This window comes from Phragmites australis, chromosome 1, assembly GCF_958298935.1.
Source record: "Phragmites australis chromosome 1, lpPhrAust1.1, whole genome shotgun sequence".
NCBI classification, from domain to species: domain Eukaryota; kingdom Viridiplantae; phylum Streptophyta; class Magnoliopsida; order Poales; family Poaceae; genus Phragmites; species Phragmites australis.
In genome coordinates this window covers 28,647,863-28,666,562 of record NC_084921.1, presented here as the reverse complement: position 1 = coordinate 28,666,562, position 18,700 = coordinate 28,647,863, and the positions used below count along the sequence as shown (strand labels likewise).

Here is an 18,700-nt window from a genome sequence, read left to right as displayed (position 1 = left end):
ACATGATGTGGTGAGTACTCCTCAACATAGATGTCAAAGATGAGGGCGCTAGTCATGAGCCAGTACTCTCAGTCACGTACGTAGAGCACCAAAAGTCCAAGCTGAGCGCGTTGAAGTACCTCGGCCTCCGTGTACGGCCACCAGTGCACACAATCCACCGTCAGCTCATCGAACTAGCGAACAAAATTTGGGTACACGCGGTGTGTCTACATGCTGGACCAACTCGATTGTGCAACCAAACTAAGTTAGAGAATAAAATGAAGTAATCAACATAAACGTACACAAATAACATAGTACTTACCCTACGTCTGCACCACAAGGACCATATGGTCGAGCCGTCGACGCCGTCTACAACATACTAGTACATGCTAAGGTCGACAACAGGTCTGCCGATGGCGATACGCTCGTACCACCACATCTAAAGCAGCAAAGGACACCCGGTGAGGATCATGTTGTCGTCGGTCTTCGTGCACCCGTCGCACAAGCCGTAGTACATCGCAGCTAGTACAGCTATACTGCGGGACCTCCGCAGAGTCGGTGTCCACAACCTCTCTGGCGTAGGGGATCATGCTCCTCAAGACCGTGTTACCGTGGGTCTCGGTGAATTTGACCCACCCGGACAACCACAGGAGGTATGCCTCTAGGTGTCAGGAGACGTCCTCGTCGCCTACCAGTGGGTGGATGGTGTCCGCCTGTGAAACAAGGAAGGAGTACAAATATCTGGATCTGTTAATAACGTAAAGGAGATGACAAACCATTAAAAGACATACATACCACAAGCTGAATGGGAAAAGCCTTCGTCGAGCCGTTCTTCTCGGTCACTGGAAAAGGCCTGAATGGGGCTACGACGTCCCTCCATTCAACGACAGAAAAGCGGCCTAGCATCTCGTCCCACCAGCCCATATCCACGTCCCTAGCCCCAATAGTGGCACCCACGCAAGGCAAACCCATTAGGAGAGCGTGGGTGCCATCTCGCCGCATGGAAGGTGGAACGTGTACGTCTCGGGACGCCACCTGTCGACAAGGGCCGCAAGGAGGGCTCTGTCGTAGCTGAACCGTGGTGCCACCTCTAAGGCCTCCGCCAACGCATCCACCTCCACAAGCTGACATAACAGAAGTAGGCCAGCAGCACGCAACCTACAAACATACTACAGTTAGCGACCAATATCGTGTCTAAATCTGTATGAAACAATTTAAAATTAACAAACCTCGAGATCCAGTGCTCATCAATCCTCATGAGCTCATCCGGCACACGAGGTCGAAGTACCAGAAGGTCCTCAGCCTGCACCGCGATGTGGTATGAACTGTACCTAACGTCGATCTAGGGGTCGAGTAGCTCCAGTTGCACCATACCTGTATGTTCACAAGTTATTTACATTTTTATATGCAAAACAAACAAAGAGTAAGAAGTATTGACCGGTATAGACTTGGTCTAAACTGGTCTTTATTTGTGGGAACTGAACAAGTAAGCGTCAAACATATAACATGATATAATAGATTGTTCAAATCGTACACAAATATATGAACAAATCATAACATATCATGTTACAACCTCGCACATTGTGACTATCTTGGTACTAACACAGTAAAATACAATTGTGTGCACATGAATATCCATCACATCACAAATTACAACATTAATCGATCTCAATGAGCTGACGAAGCCGACGATCGATGACTACAAGGACGTCTCCCATCTGCAGCAGACCCAGAAGAACCTACTTCCGTGGGGTTCACATCTGGGACACCAACGGTGCATTTTTTTGTAAGTGTGACCTATTCTGTTGCACTTGCTGCACCATTTCACGCGACGTCTAGTTTCTGCTTCATCCATGTCATTACGGAGCCTCATAGTCTTGTACCACCTCTTCTTCTGCTTCATCTTGTTGGGATCAGGTATGAACATAGCATCAGGCCCAGGTTCCTTCGTGAAAAAACCATAAATCCTGAAACCATAGATCTCATGGTTCCAGGTGTCAAACAGAGTTTCCTTCTTGAAGTAGTCAAAGATGTACCTCCGAGTTCTCATCCCCGTCACAGCACACATGGCAATCACATGGGAGCATGGCTTATGCAATAGCATCAGCTTGTAGCATGTGCAAATGCACCTGTCATCGAAGATGGTGCACTCATGGATAACTCTCTCACGCTTGTCCCTTCTCCTTCCTTTGTTCCCATGATCTACACCCGGTGCATCGTTACCTTCTTCGCCTTGTCTTTCATGTACTTATTCATCTTCGTCCCATAAATCATACTAGCATTATTTAGCGTCGTGTGACTGCATAGCGGTCCTTAAAATACTTGCATGTCACTTAAAGTATGAACTCTACAATCCCTACTAGCGGTAACCCCCTCACACCTTTCATCACCTAGTTGTAAACCTCTATTAAATTTATAGTCATAATATTGTACCTAGGCCCATTTGTGTCGTAAAGAAGAGCCCACTTCTCCTTGGGCTCATTCTCAATCCACTCGCTAAATGACCTAATAGACAACTAGCTCCTCTGTGTGATGTCAGCTTCATTATCATTTGGTAGGGACTCAAGAGGTACTGGTACATCCTCCAGTCCCGTCACGGGCCTCCCTACACACTCTTGTGTTTGCTTCTTCATCAGCTCATCCGGTGTCCTCCAAAGAGCATCGAACTTCTGCTGTTTGTTCTGACTGCGCAACCTCTTGAACATGTTCATGAGGTTCTTGTTCTTGAATTGGCGAAAGAAGTTTGCACCTTATACCTCATGCACTACCTACTCTACAGATCTCCACACAGTCCAATCAAGCCATCGTCCGTTCCAGTTTGCAACTCCACAATTGCCTTGAGCATCCCTATATGCCGGTCATATATAATGCACACATTAAACCTAGCACCAACAATTATCATCCTCACATGGTACAGGAGCCAATACCAACTACTGATGTTCTCCCTCTCTACAAATGCAAAGGCCAATGATAGAACTTGATTGTTTCCATCAACCCCAATAGCAGTCAAGATCTTTCCCATGAACTTACCGGTAAGAAAAGTGTCATCAATGAACAGGATAGATCGAAAATACTTGAAAGCTTTGATACATGCCCCTATTGCAAAGAAACATCACTTCAGGATGTACTTGCCAAGTTTGGACAACAATGTGTACTTATCAATATCGTAATATGTCTCCGAGTTCCTTCGAGAAATTGTCTACAATAAATGTGGCAGATTATCATATGACGCTTCATAGGTCCCGAACTCATCTTAATTGCCTTCCTCTTTGCCCTTCATGCCATGTTGTAGCTGATTGTGTACTTGTACTCCTCCTTAATTTGCCTAATTATGGACCTTAGTTCGTAGTTCATATTGTTCACAATCTGGGCGACAAAGGCTGAGGTGATGTTCCTATTGCTAGGCTCAAGTTGTCCATCATGCAAGATGGTCGACCACAATCGGCACCTCCTAATAGTCAACTCACTTCCCCTTCAAATTGTGCACCTGCCACAGGCAACCCTCATTTGCGTACTTCATATCATATTCCTTCTTACTTGGCTTAACAATATAAAACTATCGTCAAAGCGAGGTCGCCCATTTAGTTATAGCATCCTTCATGGCTTGACTGGTAGGATATCTAGCACCTTGAATCACCTCATTCTGCGTATACTATCAGGCCACTTGATTCCCCTCATTCACCACAAGGTTGTTGAAGTTTGGATTGTTCCAATCCACGAAAACCAGAGTATCATCCTCATCATCCGAGATGTCATACTTAGGAGTTTCATCAGCCTGAAGGTCATCCCGCTCCATCTGCTCAATTAGAGAAAGGATTCGTTCCCCCTAGTCTGCTTCATTGGTCGGTTCAGTCGGATAATCCGATAAATGTGCATCATCCGGATCGATATCTTTATCATACTCTTCCTTATCACCCTCCTCCTCTGCATACCCTCCACCCTGTATCTCCCCAATTGTCTCCTTATTCTTCTATTGCACAAGAAACATAAGTGACCAACCTCTGTACATCACCTCTTCCACACTTTATCTTCTCAGAGCGGGAACATCTCTCAGTACACACCTTCTCTGAAACGGTTGCCCACAATGCTAATGGTCATCTCTTGAACCTTAGGGTCTATTTTGAAACCCCGCATCAACCAGGCATACAGGTGTCCGATACTTTTGTGTATTGGTCTGAACATACCCTTGTCCATTGACTTAAATATGGATAGTACTACCCCTTTCCGACCATATAAGATTTCATTGTTCCCGTAAAAAATCCTAAACTACCACATATCCGATATACCTGACAACCATCGATAAAACTATGACACTATTACGATAGAATAGAAAGAATCATGTTAAACTACATCTACAATGCAAAATTTATTACAAACATAGCTCAATATGTAATCTATACTACAACAATATATTCCCGATTTGCTACATCAAACAAATCTAAATTCTACTTTTATCATATCAATTATGACTACAGTATATCTAAATTCTACATCTAATACCTAACATATGTTTAAATACTACATCTAATTGCTAAAATATACATATAAATATGATCTAATTGCTGAACTATATCTAACCATAATTCTAAAACTAAATCTACATTTTAACCTATGTCTAGTGGCTATCATACCAGATTTGTAAAACAAAACCTAGATCTAACATCTAGCATATATCAAAACCAAGCACTAGTTGCTATCCTACCGGGTTTGTTAAAAAGAAAAATTTACCTCTTTTTCCGATAGAACTTTGCCACATAAATCTCCCTCCCCTCCCCTTCTCTCCCCTCTCCTTTCCTCCTCTCTCAGTCGAATGGGAATAAAATGAGATGCTGATGTTGGCAGGACCGGCCGCGCGAGCCTAAATACTCAAAAGATCTCGCCCGCTGAACGGGTGATACCTTTTGGGTGGGCCCACACAATATTGTAGCAACGAAGGTCTCATCCGTTCAAGGGTGAGAATTTTGATCTCGCTCGCTAAATGAGCGAAACATTCCTCTCTCTAAATATTAAATTCGCTGGCAGTCGAGACCCACAAAATCCCATCTATTTAACAGACGAGATCTTAATCTCACCCATTAATCAGACGATGATAGCATATACCCCATTATTTTTCAAACGGTCATATAATCTTAAAATATTTAAAATATATATATAAAAAAATTCTAACATTCGGCTTGCCCTCCATCGCAGCGGAAGGTCCGGAAGCAATCGAATGAGCCACGTGGGACCATCGATCTCTGCTTGCTATATGATCGCCTCCTCCCCTCCCATCCCAAGGCCACTGAGCCAGTCACCAACCAACTCCTTCCCCAAGCCACAAAACTCCAAACCGCACCACGTCCCCATCCCGCCGCCGCCTCCATGAAGGGAGCCGTGGAGGTCAAGCTGACGAAGGACACTCCGGCGCGCCGCGGTTGGGGGTGGTGGCGCGACGACGGCAACGTCGACGACGGCGACGTCGGCGTCGTCCGGATCGGTCGCAACCTGGCCATCGTCGACACCACCTTCTCCGAGAGCGACGAAGTCACCAAGCGCTGGCTCGCTGAGGCCGCGTCCCTCGCCCGCGGCCGCCACCTCCGCGCGCCCCTCGTCGCGGGCCTCGTCGCGCTGCGCGGCCGCGACCCCTCCAGTGTGGACCGCTACTGGTGGCGTGCCGACTCGGGATTCAGCCCGCACGACCCTGCCAACCCGATCCGCTGCGTCGCGCTGTGCCTCGGCGGCTCCCGCGTCCTCGTCTACTGCCCCAACGCGCACGGCTTCCGCATCCGCAGGCACGAGCGCTCCCCTGTCAACAGCCGGCTCGTGTTCTACGGCAACAACATGAACAAGCTCCGCGCGTTCCTGGACGACAAGCGCATCACCGTGGCCTGCTTCGGCCCGCGGGAGGCAGCGAAGAAGCTGGCGAACGAGTGGGGGCTGCACGTGGCGCGGCCGGCGGAGCTGACGGATCTGTTCGCGCGCGCGTACGGGAAGGAGGCCGGGGTGGACGCCGAGAAGGCGAAGCCGAAGAAGCGCGCGAGGTACTGGATGGGGAAAGCGGCGCTCGCGAGGGCGAGGGCCAAGGCCGAGCGGGACGACTACGACAGCGACGACGACGAGGAGGGTACCAACCAGTGGAAGCGAGCGGAGAAGGTGGTGAGGGGCCTGAGCCTGGAGCGCATGGCGCTCGTGGCGCTCGGGCGGGAGATGCGGCTGGCGCGCTGCCCGGCGAAGGTGGCGGATGCGGACTGGAGCGGCCGCTTCGACCTGGGCGAGGAGGAGTGGGCGTACGCGACCCGCGACGCGTACCTCTGCTTCGAGATCGCGGCCCGCTGCCTCCAGAAGCTCGGCATCCCCATCGGCGCCTGAGGAGTGCGCGGCCGGCGCGGTCCCACTAGAGGTCATGATCTGAACTTAGCTCTGCGTATCTTTCGTTCAGTTTTGCTGCTGCGTTTAGTTTGCTCTGTCACGTTGGTTGGTAATCCTTCAGTAGTAGTATGGTATGGCAATATATCAGTAGCTAGCAGTGCCCTAGTATATGCAAATGCAAACTGGTGGTAGTAGTAACTACGAACTAGTAATCTAGTATGCAGTGATGGAATCATGTGCTGAACTTCTCATCTTCACCTGATGGTCTGGTGATATTTGGATCGAAATGGATGGAATGCTATTCACTTGAAATGTTGTTATCGCTTGTCCATTTGGTTGTGCTGCTGATGCAGTGTGTTCTTGTGAGTTCAATCGTGCTTAGCGCTGTCGTCGTGATGCATCCTTACATGGCTGCTGCTGGTTGATTCCATTTCTTGGCTGCGTCAATCGATCCGATCGAGAGGTGAGCTTGTTCTGTTATTAGGCGGGTTATAATGCATGTGATCAGTTGGAGTTGTTTGATATTTGCGTGCTGTTCTAACTTCCTGTAGGGTTGGTAATACTAGTGTATATATGAACCAATGCTGTTTACTGGAGCGCTTGGTACGTTTGGATAGAGCATGTTGTTAGTGATGAACAAGTGTTTCTGGTGTTCGTAGCATGCCAATATATTAGTCACTGCCTCCATTTTGACAATTTGATCAAACATGCGTAGCTACGCAATCATAGTTTTGGATAAAATACCGGAGGTGATAAGTGGACGAGAATGCTATAGTAATGTTAGTAGGGTTTTGGGAGAACATGTCTAGGGATTATGCAGTATCAAGCATTTCCAAACCATTTTTTTAATCAAAAGCGTTGATCATTTGAAAACGGAGTTATTACTTTACTTGACTAGGTTTATCCACCTGTTGCTTTCATCACGAGCGTTATATTATTTTGGTTGATGAACATCTTCCGCTCTGTACCGAGTGCATGATGGTAGCGGTTTTGCGGAGTCAGTTCTACTGGTGACCTGCTGCAGTATCGCTCTATCCTGCGGAAGCAAGAGATCACACAATTTCCAACTATATCTCCTTTATTTTGTTTCCTTTCTGATTCTCTTTCTCGTTCCTTTTTTTTTTATTTTCTCTCATCTTCGACAGCTTCTCTTCGAGAGAAATCGCAAAAAGAAAAAAAAATCGCAAATAAAATAAGAAATCTCGTCCTGAAAAAAATAACCTTAAAAATCCCTTTGCGATGGAAACCGTAAAAAAAATCTATTGAAACGTTGAAGAGAAAAAATCCCTCCACAACGGATTTTCATCCCCGAAAGGAAACATTGGCCGTGGTCTAACTAATGCACCAAGTTCCCATCTCTACCTACCAGTTACCGCACCATTAGGCATTAGCACATACTAACACTAGCAAGTACCATATCTGCATTGGATAACGATCAACTAAACACTGATGTCCCGCTTGAGACTGAAATAGATCCGATCCATTGGCCATGCATTAAGCTGAAATCGACTCGGTACACGAATGGGAGAATGCCAAAGGTGCACCTTGCAAGTATTCGACGATATCAGCTCAGCATTGCAACTTCCATAAACCTCTATAATAGCAAAACCTGTTCAGAATCTGATAGTCATTGTCCACTTAAATCATTCTACAAGGCTCCTTCTGTTCATAGACTCTGCTTTCTTGGATACGGTAATCTCAACCTAGTTGGAGGTGCGGTACAGCTTCCCGAAAACATGCAGCATAGCGACGATGGCAATGAACCCTATGCTCATGATCAGAACTGTATTCGGCGACATCTTGCGCCCTGCAGCCTCATCGGTGTAGAACTGGAGCATTGAACTGGCACCACCTCCAGCGGAGGCACCGCTCGTCGTCGTTCTACGCCTGCGCAAGCTTGCAGCTGCTGCTGCAGTCCCCCTGGCTGGTGCATCACCATTGGCCACCATCTTGTCTTGGCTCTCTCTGCATGGCAAAACAAGGTTCGAACGCAAGACTTGAAGCACTAGAACCGTGAGAGACCATGACATATATATATAGGGTTTGATGATCAAAAAGCAAGTAGCCCAGAAGCATATATAGAAACATGAGGAAGCATAGATTGGATTCGATTGGCAAGACATCACACACTCTAATCCTGGAAATCTAGCTAACTACAGCTACACCATGTGAAATTCATGCAAAAACTATGTATTCTGATTTTTCTTTACTGTTGTAAACTTTAACCATACCTGTTAAAGACGAAATTACAGTGCAGAGAGCTAAATTGAAATTCACCCCAAATTATCATTGCGCTACTGCTTTGACCGAACACACCTTACTACATCACAATATATTAGAATGGTATGCGCCCACTAGCTTCGCATTAGATAAGCAATGGCATGACTTAGCATCAGATCATGCAATATGCTGACTCATTGCATGACAATTGTTGCCTATATACAGACAGGCTGAAAATCGTAGAGCTGCAACAGAACTGCAGGCAAATATGTTCATTGCAAGGAGCATTCCAAAACCAACAAGGTATATTCACACTGGAACTAGACAGGTATGATTTAAACATGCAAACCAAGACCGATAATATAAACCAGGTCAAGCATGGCAATGCGACATATCAGTTTTCAATTCACTGTGCAACTAAAGGTCATCTAATGAACCAAGCAGAATTCATCCGATCTACGTTCTATCAGAACATGACGGAACAGAGCATGGGCGTCCGTAATCAATCAATAGTTTTTTCCCTTCTCATAATATACATTATAACAGTACTAATATTTCGGGGGAATTCTGCTAGTAAAACTAGAATCAAATTTCCGCAGAACCGAACAAACCAAGATCGCACCGAGATGAAACCAGATCTGGACAATACGACCGGAAACGAACGAGCTCCCGTCCACACACGAATTCGAACAGGCAAACGCGCAGATCTAAGCACCCAGCCAATCGGCACAAGAAGAACATGCAAAGGGATCTAAGCAAAACACCCAAGAATTCGAAGAACCCCCGCTGTTATACGGACACGCACGCTGCTACATGGATCCAGCAGGAACGCGGATGAAACAGCCGGCGAGGCGCACTCAATCGATCCGAGAGGGAGAAGCGGCCGATCGATCAGAGAGGGGGGGTGGGGTGGGGTGGCGGAGAGCTGCGCGCGCACCTGGCGGTGACGAATCCGCGGTTCGTTCTTCTCCGGCGGATGCTGGTTGCTGAACTGCTGATGGCCGAGATCCGAGCGCGGCGTGCGCCTCCGCGTCTGGCCCGTCGCGCGCTGATATACGCCCGGTTGCGGGTCGCGTGGGGCTGGGTAGAAGATCCGACCTCGGGCGCGTGACGTGCCCCGCGCGATCTGATTGGCCGGCGCGGTGTACTAGCCCGGCCCGCGTAGGCGGAACGGAACACGGGCCCACGGGCCCACGCACCGAGGTCGCCCGTGGCCCCACCTGTCTCCGAAGGAAATTTTACAAAGCTTGTGTGAAACGAGATCTTTGATTTACGTCGTTTATAGGAGAGAATACAGGATACCAGAGATGGCAAAATGGGTTATTTGGGCTGGTCCGATACAGTTAGACTACGGTATGTTCTGAACGGTTCGGTTATTGTAATGAATTGTGTCGTGCTGGCTCGCGTGTCTTCTCTTGATCTATGTTATGACCCTTCAGTTATCGTATCGTGTCAGATTGATTCGGGCATGATTGCGATTTGGTGGCACGACTGATACGACAGCCACGAGCGACCCAATGGCACACAAGCGACCCGTCAGTATAGCCGACCTGATAAAATAAAAATAGTTATAAAATTAAAAAATATATAGAAAATAGATAAAAATATGATAAGAATATAGAAAATAGATAAAAAAAAATAGCTACAGAATTAAAAAATATAAAATAAAAAATAACCGAGCCTATACGTACCGGTCGGATCGTGTCTAGTTGGGTCGTGCCCGTGCCAACTTGACTCAGCCGGGCCGTGCCGTGCCGACCCGACTCAGTCGGGCCGTACCGTGCCAGCATGCTGTGCCGCACGCTCGGCTCAGACACGGCCGGTGGCCTCGCGTCGTACCATACCTGAATCATGCATATAATATTGTGTCTCAGTTCGATCTAAATAGGTACAATTCATTTAGATATCTTTAAGAATACATGTCAGTAAAAAAATAAGTTTTTTAAAAGATCAAATTTTATAAAATTTCTTTCTCCTGTATGTATATCCATGCCACCCGACGTGAGGTCCCTAAAAATTGCCACCACCCACGATAAGAACGAGAAGGTTGACGGCGCGGCCGGCATTCCCTCCCTCCACATTTGGGTCGCGCGACCAGATTCCGAGCAAAAGATTTCGAACCAAGGTTTGATCCTGAGAAGGGATGGATCAGATCATGGGGAAGATGGGCGGGTACTGGTTCAGCCACAAGGCCGGCAAGGAGATGAACAGCGTCGGCGACGACATCAATGTAAGGAAAGCCCAGGCCGCCTCCAAAATCCTCCCTTCTTTCGTTGATTGATTCTATTATATAGATAGATTCATCCAGGAGTTAAATCTCGCTTTCATGTCCGGTGCGGTTCGAGTTGTCAGTTGTCACACAATCAATCGATCGATCTTTCTTGCTCGCTTTCTTCTTCCTCATTCTGACCTGCGTCCATCATGCATGGTCAAGTTCTAGTTTTTCTTTTGGAAGTTGCTATCATCAAACCACCGGTACTTCTGATCTTTCAAGGATTACTATCAGAGATCTTTCCAGAAAAGAATTATTATTACTCGGTTAATGCCTGCTGTGCCCGAATCAGTCTGGATCGATTGAGCTCTCATTTTCCTTATTGTTGCATCTGCCGAGGGTCTCTACCTGGGGGACGGAGATGATGATCCCGAGATAATTACCTGGACGACCTAATTAGCACCATGCTTTCCGACTTATGAATACCCAACTGCGTAGCGTGTAGGCGCGCGATGCTGCACACGCTTGTTATTTACAGAGCACGCGGGGCAGAGCGGGGGAAGTAAATTTTATAGGTTGCGGTCTTCTAAAAGACTCTCTCTCTTGTAATGATCTCTTGTAATGATATGTATTCATTCACTTATTTTTATTTTCAGTCTAACTATTAGATTATAGAATAGATAGTATAGATAAGATCTCAGAAGGATCTTTCTGGACAGGATCCTATAAAATTTGCTTTATAAATTAAGTGACGTGACGTGATGTGCATACCGTTGTAACTGTGAATTCAGAGAATCGTGTATGTTTAAGTAGTGTGTAGTGGAGTGCGTGTCTATGCATCTTATTTGTAATCCAAACAAAAGGACTAGTGTATTTAGATTGCTTCGTTATTGTTGCAAACAATGTTGCAACAAATACAAATGTCCTTTTTTTTTCTGACTCCGTTAACATTTTTGCGATTTTAATTCAGTCAATCTCTAGCAGCATTGGAGATGGAGCCAAATGGATGGTCAACAAAATCAAAGGTAAAATAGTCATGGTTAGCTTTGCAGATTTTGGTAACAAATTACAACAGACACGATTTGCTTTCTCTGTTCTCCAAAAACACATGCATGTTTTTGATGAAAAAAAAATACATGCACGTTTTAAACCTATGGTTGGATGTGATGAGAGGGAGACAACAAATAATTATATTCTGCTTGAAAATTTCCTTTGGTAATTTAAAGTGCAAAGGATGAAGTCATTTTTAGCCTACAGAAACTAGCCGATATTCTCAGAAATTTGAGCTACTAATGTTTGGTGAATATATGGGTAAACAAAAATTGAGAAATCGATTTAGTAAAAGCAGAAGTCGTCGCATGTAATTATCTCGAGAATAACTTCCGCCACATTCCTATCTTCTCATTTCTCCTCACAACATTTGTCATGGTCGGACACTAGTATCAACAGCGTACTAGCAGAGTATCAGGCATAGATTAGTTTTCAAGTTTTAGAGTTGGTTTCTAATTTGGTTATCTTCTTTTGGTATATTAGGAGTTTGTTTAGATTACGAGTTAGTTAGTATTGGAGTCGGATTATATTAGGCTGGCTATATAAGTCAATTGTATCTTCATGTTGAAGGCAATCAATATACAGATCATTCTAGTTCTCATCTCTATTCTCTGTTCTCATCTTCCTGCTAGTGTACACGGCTCTGCCGGCGTCAACAACACAAACACGAGTAGAAAGCCAGCCAAGGAGCGGCCGTTGACTACCCACAATTATCGTATTCGCTCACTGTCGCACGGTCGTAACAACATCAAGCGGGGGAATGAACAATATATGTATGTTTATTTCAGCGGATTATACGACAATGAGGACTTTATTTGGATTAAGAGCAAGAATGAGAGTTTATTTGGATTAAGAGCAAGAATGAGACTTTATTTGGATTAAGAGCAAGCAAGTTCAGGTCGCACACTAGTTTGTTAATAATAGGTTTTAGAGTTCTCTAGGTGGTTGCCTTTGTTGTGGTGTCCGACAATATAGGTACCTTCAGGTTTTTGTTTGTCTTTGTTTTGTACTCAGCTTTTTCCTGCTTAATATAAGGGATGTGTAATTTCCCTGTGTGTTCTGAAAAAATTAAGAGCAAGCAGTAACTATCATTTTGTCATGGCAATACAGTATCTCCCGCGACGCACTGCCGATTTGTGGTGTCAGAGAGATGCAATGTGAGAGCAGGGCTTCACCGCCCGAGTGGCGGCGGGGAGCAGGGCTCCACCAACCAAGTTGTAGGAGAGACAATAATTGGATTGGTTAGCGCGCGAGTTGAGTTGGGTTGGGTTGGAGTTATTTGTTGTTGGGCTTGTGCTTTTGGTGTAGGCATTGTTCTGTTTCGAGGTCGTATTGTCGTTTCGGAGTTGTCTATTAGTTCCGTTAAACCGTGTAGGTGTCAGAAATGTGCAGCGTGGAAGTAGGGCTTCGTCGGCCGAGTGGCGGTGGCGTGGGTGCAGGGCTCAGCCGAATAAGTTGTGGGAGAGATAGTCGTTGGGTTGGTTAGCACACGACTTGAGTTGAGTTGGGTTAAAGTTGTCTATTGTCGGGTTTGCGCTTTTAGTGTAGGCATCGTTCTGTTTCAAGTTCGTATTGTCGTATTAGGATTGTCTATTGGTTCCGTTAAACTGTGCGGTTGTGAAATTTTCAAACCCAATTTCCTTTATAAACTAGGTCAATTCTCTTCTTCTTTAAGAAAATCGGCAATATTCTTATTGTCCTTTCAAAAAAAAACAATTTATTTTATTATCACAATATCTTGTTCCTTCCCCCTTTGTCCTGCGTCCATTGCACGCCATCTTTACATTTTTCTTAAGGTCTTCCTTAATCCTTTGTCTACTCATCTGAGTAAAGCACTGCTTGGTTTCAGGGAAGATGCAGAAACCACTGCCTGAATTCCTCAAAGAATATGGCCTCCCAATAGGCCTCTTCCCCCAGGACGCGACCAACTACGAGTTCAACGAAGAGACGAAGAAGCTAACCGTGTACATCGCATCAGCCTGCGAGATTGGCTACAAGGACTCGTCGGTCCTGCGGTTCTCCACCTGTGTAACCGGCTACCTCGAGAAGGGAAAGCTCTCGGACATTGATGGCTTGAAGACCAAGATCCTGATCTGGACCAAGGTGACGGCCGTCAGGACTGAGGCCACCAAGGTGCATTTTGCCGCTGGCATGAACAAGACCCGGAATCGGGACGCTTACGAGGTTGCCAGGGATGGTGTTGGTATAGACAAGTTCTAGATCTTAATTACTATGATGCAGCTATGTGGAGCTCCCTCTAGTTGTGATCAACTCTCAGGCTATACCAAAACCTATTGTGCTGATCACCTGTACCACATTGTACCGTTCCTTGTGCTGGGACTGATCAGGTGGGTGTGGCTGTGTTGTGTGGCCAAAAAGAAAGAAAAAAAAAGAATATTTGTACATTAAGCAACACATAGATTCGGGCGGCAAAGTGTAACGAACCCATGTACATCATTTCTTAATGTCTGCTGACTTCGTCAATAGGCTCTCTGATCGAATATGCCCTTTGCTAAATTGGGAACAAAAGCAATTAATATTAATAGTTGAATTTCCTATGATGGAGGATGTACCTAATATCAGGGATATGCAAAGATGTCTGAGCGAATTGGAAGAGCGAAGAGGCATTGAGTCAAACCCATCAGAAAAAAAAAAAAAATACAAGTGTTCGATTAGATGATGTGAGGAGGGTAATCGAGCAGAGCAACGTCGGCCTGCACTTAGGCTAATCCTAATGGGGAGTATCACGATACTACTTTCTAGATTGTCACGTCATAAACAAAGCAATAAATGAGTCTATTGATACAGTTCCTCTCAATACATAATATCTTATTGCTATTTCTTAGACACTTTATAGTAATTAATTACTGCATGTATTATGGATCAATGGTTTCATATGAATTGTGTGGTCACTTGTATTACTTTGTACCGAGTACTACTGGGTTGTACTAGAAGACGTATGGTCAAACTATAGTAGTTAAATTTAATATTCATACGAAATAATAGATTACATTAAAGTTAAATTTATATGGAATTAAGTAGATTATATACAAGATAGAGGGTGACCAAATTACATATAGAATGAAATAGCATAAGTCGAACGAGGTCTATTACTTCACCTATGCCCAAATATGCTCAACTAAGTCCTTTTTTAGTTTGATATGAGTTGTGCGATCCCGAATATCGGAATTTTTCTCTAGTACTCGTGAAAATGGAAGGCGGTCTTCTTGAGAGAATTCAGGCGGTTGAACGATCGATGTGGTTAGAGTCTGATTCAAATCAAGATTATCTTCAATGTCATCTTCTTTTTCGTCTTCGGCTATCATGTTGTAAAGAATGATGCATGCTAGCATAATTTTCTCAAGATCTCCCCGCTCATACAAACGTGCTGGTTGACACAAAATGCTAAAATGACCTTTCAAGACACCAAACGCCCGTTCAATATCCTTCCTCGCCACTTCTTGCTTTGCAGCAAACAACTTGTCTTTCTTTGTAATTGGCATGGGTATTGACTTAACAAATACAGCCTATTCTTGGTATATTCCATCTGTAAGGTAGTATCCAGTGTTGTATTGATTTTTATTGACGTAGTACTGCACTCGAGGAGCTTGCCCCTTCAACTCTTGAAGAAACAAAGTTGACTGGTTGAGAACATTGATATCATTATTAGAACCCGCAACATCAAAGAAGGCACACCAAATCCAAAGATCATGAGAGGCAACTACCTCAAGAATGATTGTAGGGACACGTTGATCACCACGAGTGAATTGGCCCTTGCATGCCATGCGGCATTTTCCCCAATGCCAGTGCATACAATCTATACTCCCTAACATGCCAAGGAAGCCACGACTCTCGCCTTTTTGCAACAAAAGCTCAACATCCTCCATAGTGGGGCATTTCAAATAATGTCCACCAAATATAGCAATCACGCCTTCAATGAATTTCTTCATGGAGTCTAATGCAGTACTATCGCCAATCTTCAGGTATCCATCAAGTTGGTCTGCAGCACTGTCATTCGCCAGTTGGCAAATAGCTGATGTACATTTCTATAATGGAGATAGGCCTTGGCGATTAAGGGCATCCACCCTTGTGGTGAAATAAGGAGACCACTCACCTAGGGCATTGACAATGTGTAGAAATAGTAGCTTATTCATACAAAACCTCCTGCGAAATGTTTTGTTTGAGTAAAGTGGATTCTCTGAGAAATAATCATCCACTAGTTTGTTGATGTTATTTTTCACGTACTTCCTCGGACCACTTCGGCTACTTGATGTCCCTTCTTGACGAGCTTCAAGGGTAGCCTTCAAACAACCACAATCTCCCTGACTAAGTCATCGAAGGTGTCTTCCTCAGCCAGGAAATCATCAAGCGTATGTAACTCCATTGGATCTATGCTATCTATGTCAAGATCATCATGGTCATTTGACAAATGATCATCATCATCTGACATTTTGTGGAGGATCATCCTACATAGAGTTGAAGTGCCTCATCCATTATTTTATCGTCAGACATCCCACTTCCATGGTGTTTAGTTGTTCAACTCTAACAACCATTGAAATGGATGATGGATGTCTTAATACGCTGAAAATGTTGTTTTAGTTGGTTCATTTCTCTTCTATGACAAGCCGGAGTGTTACTGTTATACTCCTCAGTAATATCAGACCAAAATTTATCACTCCTCTTGTCGTCGCCATTGATTGGGTCATTCGAATTATCCAACCAAGCACTAGCCTACAAGTTGAAAGTAAGACACTATTAGCATGAAATAGAATCCAAATGTATGGTCAAAGTGTTTAAAATATGAGGCAAGTGAATAGGTTACTAATCTGATTTCTTCTTCATGCGTCCAATGCATTCTCTTCCTGTTCCTACAGGCCTGGCCATCTATCTCATCATCCACATCAATAGTAACCTTTTCATTTTGAACTAATGAAGGCCCTTTGGCTGAAGGCACGTGAATCAGGAACCGGGGGTCCCCGAATCCCAAGGCTAGGCCAGTAATCCGCCACGTGGCGTCATCCCGCGGAGTCTCCTCCGTGAGGTAAAAAAGGATTAAGTCCCGGGAGAGGGCGCTTGGGGCCACAGTCAGTGGTCCCCGAGTACCCAAGTTCCCCCATGATCTGCGAAGTCTAAGTGCCGGGAAGAAAGTGCTCGGGGAGGTATACGGTGACCCCCGAGCACCCGAGTCCCCCGACGATCAGGAAAGCTAAGTACCGGGAGAAGTGTGCATGGGGCCGCGAGCGGTGGCCCCCTGGGCACCCAAGTACCCCGAGGACCCACTGAAGGAAGTTCCGGGAGAGAGTGCTCGGGGCTGCGTGCAGCAGTCCCTGAGCACTCGGTCCCCCGAGGATCCGTACGAGCGTGCCCGGGAGAGAGTGCTCGGGGAGGTAAACAGTAGCCCCCGAGCACTCGGTTCCCCGAGGACCAAGGAAGGGCATTCTCGGGAGAGAGTGCTCGGGGAGGTGAACAGTGACCCCCGAGCACTCGGTTCCCCGACGACCCAGGAAGCCCCCCTGACAAGTAGCCCCCACAGGGGCCCACTGATGAGGTGTCAGCCAGTCAAAGGCTCGAGGCTGCATTTAAGAGCGCACGTGGCCTGTCACCTCCAACTGCTCCCGCCACGCTCGGTGTCAGTTCCTGCCACGTTCTGGCAGAAGGGCGTGGGGTCATTAAATGCACGGGTCTCATCCCGTGCCATCCGGCCCGTCTCGAGATAACGTCGTGAGGGCCGGGCGTTCCGTTTGCCGCGCTGCTGTGGCAGGAGAACAAGACAGGGCGGGCACGCCGGGCCGCTCTTCGGCTGCCCGGTGGGCCCTCTCCACGGCTCCCGTTGCCATTGCATTTATGGTGACGGACGACCGGGCGTGGGGCGCATTTTCCACCCCCGGTCACTTCGCGCAGAGGCTATGATGATGCCCTTTCCATTTATGGTGCCTTGGAACTCGTGCCCTCCCGTTCGGGGCACGCTACTGCCGGCGGGTATTTAAGGCAGCCGGCAGCACGGACAAAAGGAGGCTCGGAAGTGAATCAATTGCTCACAAGTAGACAAGCCCTCCGGCGCTCAAGAATATCAGAACAGGCTTTGAGTAGATGAGGGAAGAGAAGATCGAGAGCACCCAAAGCCAACAGACACACGCAGATTGAAGAACAAGGAGCCTCAGGCTCTAGGATAGACAAACATTCTTGTAACCAGCAACATCCTTGAGGGACATTCTCAGGGCATTTATAGTATCCATACAGGAGTAGGGTGTTACGCCTCCGAGCGGCCCGAACCTGTCTAAACACCAGCTCATTTACTCCGTTCCTCACTAGATCGTTCCACCCCACCAGCCATCGCATTTATACCCATTTATTTCTCCGGCGAACATATTCAGGATCATCCCCCTGGCCGAATCTCTAAAAAGGGGTCCCTCAAGATCCCTGCGACAAGAGTTAACCCTCCGACAGCTGGCGCGCCAGGTAGGGGGGAAGCATCCCTGAATTTTTTTGTTTTCTTCTGCACGAAAAAATGGCCGGTGGTCATCGTCTCCAGCGCTCCGGCTCCAGCTCCAGTGGGGAAATGGAGCCCCTCGCTCAGGAGGCCCCAGTCGCTGCTGTGTCCCAGCAGCAACCATGACCTGCACGCACGGCGTTCCCCTCTCAAGGGGACAATGGCGCTGGGCCTAACAGGGCCGCCGCCACCGTCGCTGGTGCACCATCCAACCCCCAGCAGGTGGCCGAAACTCCTGCCGTCAGGTCCACGTCTGGACAGCGTCGGGCGCCGCTCCGGCGTAGGCTCGCCTTCGGCGAGGCCAGTCCCGGGAGCGCGCTACTTGCAGCGCACGCTCTCCTCAGGCACCCGCCAGTCCAGGCAGCGGGGGAAACCCCAGAGGGCCGCTGGCTCCAGGAAGT

General features: G+C 46.6%; 3 protein-coding genes across 3 annotated transcripts; 2 read left to right on the top strand and 1 right to left on the bottom strand.

Moving 5' to 3' along the window:
- Nucleotides 1–5,282: 5,282 nt before the first annotated feature.
- Nucleotides 5,283–6,461, top strand: LOC133888539 (uncharacterized). Its single transcript, XM_062328822.1, has one exon. It carries the CDS (start codon nucleotides 5,341–5,343, stop codon nucleotides 6,325–6,327), a length of 987 nt encoding a protein of 328 aa, XP_062184806.1. The 5' UTR covers nucleotides 5,283–5,340; the 3' UTR covers nucleotides 6,328–6,461.
- Nucleotides 6,462–7,785: 1,324 nt separating this feature from the next.
- On the bottom strand, nucleotides 7,786–9,643 carry LOC133914357 (protein transport protein Sec61 subunit beta-like). The gene is made up of 2 exons (XM_062357478.1): nucleotides 9,485–9,643; nucleotides 7,786–8,292 (listed from the first exon to the last, which is right to left on the bottom strand). Exon 2 carries the CDS (start codon nucleotides 8,274–8,276, stop codon nucleotides 8,031–8,033), a length of 246 nt encoding a protein of 81 aa, XP_062213462.1. The 5' UTR covers nucleotides 8,277–8,292; nucleotides 9,485–9,643; the 3' UTR covers nucleotides 7,786–8,030.
- Nucleotides 9,644–10,583: 940 nt separating this feature from the next.
- Nucleotides 10,584–14,311, top strand: LOC133888530 (uncharacterized protein At5g01610-like). The gene is made up of 3 exons (XM_062328810.1): nucleotides 10,584–10,777; nucleotides 11,730–11,784; nucleotides 13,659–14,311. Exons 1-3 carry the CDS (start codon nucleotides 10,691–10,693, stop codon nucleotides 14,027–14,029), a joined length of 513 nt encoding a protein of 170 aa, XP_062184794.1. The 5' UTR covers nucleotides 10,584–10,690; the 3' UTR covers nucleotides 14,030–14,311.
- The last annotated feature ends 4,389 nt before the right edge of the window (nucleotides 14,312–18,700 follow it).